Below are 6,778 nucleotides of genomic sequence, written 5' to 3'. Positions count from 1 at the left end.
GGAAGCCAGAATTCACTTAACCACTGTGATGCTAACTGAACAGCTGCAGTGTGGTGAGAAAGGCCATACAATGGGGCAACGTTCACTTAACGAGTATCTCATTTAGCGGCAGATATTTTTGGGGTCAATTGTGGTCGTACGTTGAGGACTACCTGTATTGGGGGGGGTCTCAATGAAGGATCACATGACACATTATGTAGCGAGACGTCCATATTTGATAGACCAAAGGGAGCAGGAGCCAATTCTGGCTCTCCTTGGGAAGTTGAGGCATCCAGCTCTCTTTGTCACAGGTGACTTTTTGAAGGTCGGGCCTGACCTTCACACCTCCAAACCACGTACAGAACGTGAATTAGTTAATTTTGTCATCGGTTTTGGGTTTCTCCATTTTTTCTCCTGTGAGAAACTGCCACAGCCCTCCTCGGTAGTTCTCATTCCCCAAGGCGTAAATGAGGGCATTCATGGTTGGTGAAGTCTTGGCAACAAGAGCAGGAATCTGTGAGAAAGTCACATCATCATCATCATCATCATCAATCATCATCATTATCATTATCACCATCATCCTGATCCTCCTGATCCTCCTCCTCCTCCTCATCATCATCATCAATCATCAACATTATCATTATCATCTTCATCATCATCATCCTCACCATCATGCTCACCATCATACCATCTTTCTCCTTGTCCTCCTCAATCATCATCATCAATCATCATCATTATTATTATTATTATTAATTTAATTATCATCTTCATCCTCATCCTCACCATCCTCACCATCATTCTCACTATCTTCCTCCTCCTCAATCATCATCATCATCATCAATCATCATCATCATTATCATCTTCATCATCATCATCCTCACCATCTTCCTCCTCCTCATCAATCATCATCATCAATCCTCCTCCTCACCATCCTCCTCACCATCTTCCTCCTCCTCATCAATCATCCTCACCATTATCATTATCATCATCCTCACCATCATCATCCTCACCACCACCACCACCATCCTCCTCCTCTTCACCACCACCCTCACCATCATCCTCATCAATCATCCTCATCAATCATCATCACCATCACCATTATCATTATCATGATCATCCTGATCATCCTCCTGATCATCCTGATCATCATCCTGATCATCATCCTGATCATCCTGATCATCCTGATCATCCTGATCATCCTGATCATCATCATCATCATCATCATCATCATCATCAATTTCATATCAAAACTGCAGGTCTGGCAGCCCTCCTTCTTCTCCGGCCCCTTTGACTTCTAACCCTTCAGTAAAACCTCAGAAAAAGGCATTCCCAAGGTGGGCTGAGAGGGTGCTCTAAAGAGATGGAGAAGCAAGTAAAGTTAGAAATAAATAAATAAATAAAACCACCTGGGACACCCTGTGCTATCTCCTACCAAAAATGGAAAACCCAAATCACACCAACAAAGCAAATTTGGAGGCAACTGTAAAAGGGCCACATTTTAGAGGGAACCGATTCTCTTTCAGCTTCAGGAGAAATGACTGTGTGATGGGACTTACCATTAGGATTTTGGGCGAAACGAGTGCCACGTTTTCAACTGCGGCATACATACTTAAAACTGAGTATGGACCCCAGCAAAGGACCAAAGATTTCACTGGTAAACCAGTATTAAACTGGGAAAAGAACAAAGATTAGAGTAGTCTATGAACTGTGGTCAACGTCAAAAAAATTAAGTCAGATATAAAAAAGCAAATTGGGATTTTAGATGGATTGCCACTGTAAGTGTTCCTGGTTGCCCTTCCAGTTTTGAAGAGTTAAGAATTAAGTCCTAATTCTTCCTATGGGTGCCATTTTTTTAAAATTTCTTATACAGGGGGGGGGTTGGACACTTTTCACTTGGGACTTTTCAGAGCTTTACCCCTGGAGAAAGTCAATAATATGTGTATAGTAAGGGAAACTACTGTGGGTGGGATGTATCTGATCTCCCACCTTAGGGATTGGTAAACTGAGGTTCTCAAGACCTTCAAACTGACATTGCTCCCTCTATCACATTGGCCATAAATGACTCATCATGTAAGCCATAAAAGACTTTCTCAAAAGCACTTTCTCTACCTACATATCCTGGCTTCCTTCATTCACTCTGCCATGGTCTTACCCTTTTCCACCAATATATTTAAAACAGGGTTTTTTTTTGCTAAGACTCTAAGTTGGGACACACGAGTCTCTCTTTCCAGGGCTTTCCAAAACAGACCGGTGTCTCTTCAATTATCATATTCTGTCCAGCCTGCTCGTAGATGCCCTACTGGATTATAGAAATCCATATCATCGTATCTGGAGAGCAAAGTTCCTGATCATCAAAAACTCATTTTTGTACTCGTTTTAGCATGGCTGAGTATCAGGTCCTCAACAGCTCCTAAAGTTAATTTAACACAAACGCTCGTTTAAAGTTCAATGTCCAGTTCAACGGTCTACCAAATCAATTCCTCACAGAATGTTTGGATCCCACAGAATATCCCAAAAGTGCTTTTTCCAAAAGGTCACTGGACTTTCCAGTTCTCTGGATGAGAAGCAAAACGTTTTCAAGGAACCCCCCCCCCCCCAAGAATGTTGAGTTGTCTTTTGGAAAGTGCCCTTGGCACAACCATGACCTGGATAATTGAGAATTTCCGTAGAAATCCTATAGAACAGACATGTCAAACACAAGGCCCGGGGGCCGGATGCGGCCCGCGAAGTGGTTTCATGTGGCCCGTGAAGCCATCCTGGAAACAGTGAGGGAATGGCCCTGCTGCCTTGGCCCTGGCCCAGGCCGGCCGGGAGCCAATGTACAATTTTGTGGTGGCCATCTATGCTGAAACGCATTCAGTCTTAGCTCCACAAGGCCGTCTGGAAACAGCGAGGAACCAGCCCCTGCCGTGTCGGCCCTGCCCCCTAAGAGCATGCTGGGGAGGTGTCACCCTTTGTGAGGAATGAAGAAATGGACCATGCCTTGCACTTGCCCCGGTCCCACCCCCTTCTGCCAGAGACCCTCAGATCTGTCCCACTCCTGCCCAGGCCCCCACAGGCACCCTTGACGGGAACGATGTAGAGCTGGCCATGCCCAACCAGTAGGCCACACCCACTCCATCCACGCCCACCCAGTAGGCCGCACTCACCCTGGCCACACCCACCTGGCCCCCAAGGGCAACCGCAATGCTGATGCGGCCCTCAGTGAAATTGAGTTTGACACCCCTGCTATAGAATAAGATCCCAAAGATGCTTTTTCACGAGGCAAGTGGACTTTCTTTGTTTTTCTTTGAAGATGTTTTGTGTCTCAATCAAGAAGCTTCTTCAGCTCTGACTGGATGGTGGGGAATGGAAGGATTTATACTCCTTGCAGACAGCTGGTCCTCTGCATTATTTTGGAGTAAATGACCAGCTGTCTGCAAGGAGTACAAATCCTTCCATTCCCCACCATCCAGTCAGAGCTGAAGAAACTTCTTGGATGAGGAGTGAAACGTCTTCAAAGAAAAACAAGAAAGCCCAGTTGTCTCGTGAAAAACCATCTTTGCGATAACCATGACCTGGATAACCGAGAATCTCCATAGACATATAGAATAGGATCCATCTACCTGCTTCTGACGATTCTCAATAAGGATAAAACCAATTACATTACTGCCTCCTTATGCTTGATATAACTGAAAACGCCATATTGTACAGGATAGACACTATATAAACCCTATGAAAATCAGAAAACTCACATTGAAAAAGATCCAGCTTTGTTTTGCTGGAAAAGTTCCATTTTAGGATGTTTTCTTACCTTCAGCTGGGCTGTTTTCCTGAATTTGTTATCAATGGATTGATAGGACATTAAGATGATGAAAATCGGGATCACAAAATTGAATAGCACCAGAGGAATAAGAAAGGTGATGTAATTTCTGGGAGGGGGAAAAAAACAGTTAATGGCGAATTATTCTATTGGATGAATGCTGATATAGTCAACAATCAGAATATCTCCATAAAACAGATACCAAAAGACTAAAACCTCCACCTGACATTGGGGGCTGTGGTCAATGAAAGCTGCATCAAATGATTTGGTCAAAAGCTTCCTTGTATGGTGTCAAACCCTGATTGATGATCTACTTTGGTGGTCCTCAGCCTGTGGTCCGCAGACCCCTGGGGGTTTGTGATGTCATCACAGGGGGCCTACAAAGGCTTGAAGAAATGTTATGGCTTAAATCTTAAGTTTTGGGGTTCCGTGGTCATGGTCCTTGGCCACAAAATGTATCTAAAAGGGGTCTGTGGTAAAGAAAAGGTTGAGAAACACTCATCTGCTTCATTGTGACTCTTGTCTCTTAAGTGCAAATGGGCAGGAAAAGAGCTTTCAGCTATCGAGTTCTTACAAAGGATGTCACACTGGAGGTTAGCCCTTCAAGTTAGGTTATTCAGATCACTTGCCATGTTGGCCTTTGAGGTAGGGAACAGCACCTTGAGGTCCATAGCAGTTGATTGTAAAGAGGATGTTCTTCCCAACTACCACAAAGGTGATGCATAGCCATTGATTGAAATGGTGAAGGCAAGGGTCTTGTCTTATTCTTTCAAGAGAATAAGAGAATAACAGTTGGAAGGGACCTTGGAGATTTACTAGTCTAACCCCCTGCTCAAGCAGGAGACCTGATACCATTTCAGATAAATGGTTGTCCAATCTCTTCTTAAAAACCTCCAGTATTGGAGCACCCACAACTTCTGGAGGCAAGTTGTTCCACTGATTAATTGTTCTCAGTGTCAGGAATTTTTTTCTTATTTCTAAGTTAGATTTAAGTTTCCATCCGTTGCTTTTTGTCCTGCCTTCAGGTGCTTTGGAAAATAGCTTGACCCCCTCTTGTTTGTGGCAGCCTATTGGAATACTGCTATCATGTTACTTCTAGTCCTTCTTTTCACTAGACTAGACATACCCAATTCCTGCAACCATTCCTCATATGTTTTAGCCTTCGGTCCCCTAATCATCTTTGCTGCTCTTCTCTGCACTCTTTCTAGAGTCTCAACATCTTTTTTATATTATGGTGACCAGAACTGGATGCAGTATTCCAAGGCATTGTAAAGTGGTATTAACACTTCACGTGATCTTGATTCTATCCCTTTATTAATGCAGCCTAACTGCATTGGCTTTTTTGGCAGCTGCAGCACACTGCTGGCTGATATTCAAGTGACTGTTCACTAAGATGCCAAGATTTCTCTCGCGGTTACTACTCTGAATGGTAAAGTAAAAGAATGGAAACTTAGTTGGAGCAGCATCAGTTAGAAAGTCCCAGTGACTGTTTTGCCCTAACAAAAAATGAGGTGACCCAAAGACTGTTCATGGCAGGCGATGTGAGGACAGAAAGAATATATAGGAATGGAAAATGTTCCAGCCCTGCATTGACTCTACCATTAAAACACATAATCCAACTCTCTTTGTCATGCGAAGAATCTTCTATCAAGAACTTGTTTTTCATTTGAGCTGGTTCAACCTCCCTTCCCAAAGAGTCCTGAACCTATAATTAGGCCTCAGGAGCACTTACCTATCTCCTTTGGTATAGTCCAAAGTGCAACAGGTCCTCAGAGGCTCATAATCATATGCCCCCCATCCCAAAAGGGGCATTGCGGACCAAAAGCCAGCGAAACACCAGGCAAACAGCCCCATGGAGAACACAGAATTCCACTGTAATTTTCGTCCTACAAGAGAAAATCGAAGTGTGAAGGATGAAACTTTGGCAGCTACTTTCCTATGCATTTCAACTTGCCTTTAGATAAAGGGAGAGGGGGGGGAGGTGTTACTTTCAAGGGGTTAGATGGAGAAATGAAACTTCGATTCAGCGACAGATGGTGGGAGCCTGAAGCCCTGTCAAGGATACCAGAACAGGTGTGGATTTGAAGCAGACGGTTCCCATAACAAAGTGGACTTGTTGATAGGGATTGTGTAAGACGTTGGGGGTTTGGCTCAGAAAATTATTGTTTAAGTCTATGAATTGGTGTGGGAACCTCAGAGTTAGTTTTGCTTCGACAAAACCATGTGGTGTATTCAATAACCAGGAAGAATTCCGGAAACAGAATTAATCTGGAGTTTTAGTTGGATTCTCGAACTGGATATTGACATGATGTTCAACCAACTTGCAGTGGGATTACAATGCAGGATGGAAGGGCAGCCTCTCCAGATTTCCCTCAAGAATAGAGTAGAGTAGAGCTGCAAATTGGGAGAGAAGAAATTCTATTCTATTCTATTCTATTCTATTCTATTCTATTCTATTCTATTCTATTCTATTCTATTCTATTCTATTCTATTCTATTTCATTCTATATTCTGTTCTATTCTATTCTATTCTATTCTATTCTATTCTATTCTATTCTATTCTATTCTATTCTATTCTATTTCATTCTATATTCTATTCTATTCTATTCTATTCTATTCTATTTCATTCTATATTCTATTCTATTCTATTCTATTCTATTCTATTCTATTCTATTCTATTCTATTCTATTCTATTCCATTCCATTCCATTCCATTCCATTCCATTCCATTCCATTCCATTCTATTCTATTCTATTCTATTCTATTCTATTCCATTCCATATTCTATTCCATTCCATTCTATATTCTATTCTTTCATTCCATATTCTATTCTATTCTATTCTATTCTATTCTATTCTATTCTATTCTATTCTATTCCATATTTTATTCCATTCCATTCTATATTCTATTCTTTCATTCCATATTCTATTCTACTCTATTCTACTCTATTCTATTCTGTTCTGTTCTGTTCTGTTCTGTTCCGTTCTGTTCCGTTCCATT

At 42.1% G+C, this 6,778-nt stretch overlaps 1 protein-coding gene across 1 annotated transcript in view; it reads right to left on the bottom strand.

The window, feature by feature from the left end:
* Positions 1–349: 349 nt before the first annotated feature.
* Positions 350–6,778, bottom strand: part of RGR (retinal G protein coupled receptor) — a 9,203-nt gene continuing 2,774 nt past the window's right edge. Inside the window, exons 4-7 of the mRNA XM_029285569.1 lie at positions 5,514–5,667; positions 3,773–3,890; positions 1,536–1,649; positions 350–493 (exon numbers count right to left, since the gene is read on the bottom strand). Coding sequence (XP_029141402.1) covers positions 350–493; positions 1,536–1,649; positions 3,773–3,890; positions 5,514–5,667 — 530 coding nt within the window. The remainder of the gene's footprint in view (positions 494–1,535; positions 1,650–3,772; positions 3,891–5,513; positions 5,668–6,778) is intronic.

The sequence above is a fragment of the Protobothrops mucrosquamatus genome, unplaced genomic scaffold (genome assembly GCF_001527695.2).
Source record: "Protobothrops mucrosquamatus isolate PMUCROS unplaced genomic scaffold, P.Mucros_1.0 scaffold1864, whole genome shotgun sequence".
Classification (NCBI taxonomy): Eukaryota; Metazoa; Chordata; class Lepidosauria; order Squamata; family Viperidae; genus Protobothrops; species Protobothrops mucrosquamatus.
Note: the sequence above shows the minus strand (reverse complement) of the source record. Positions and strands in the feature narration are given on the sequence as shown.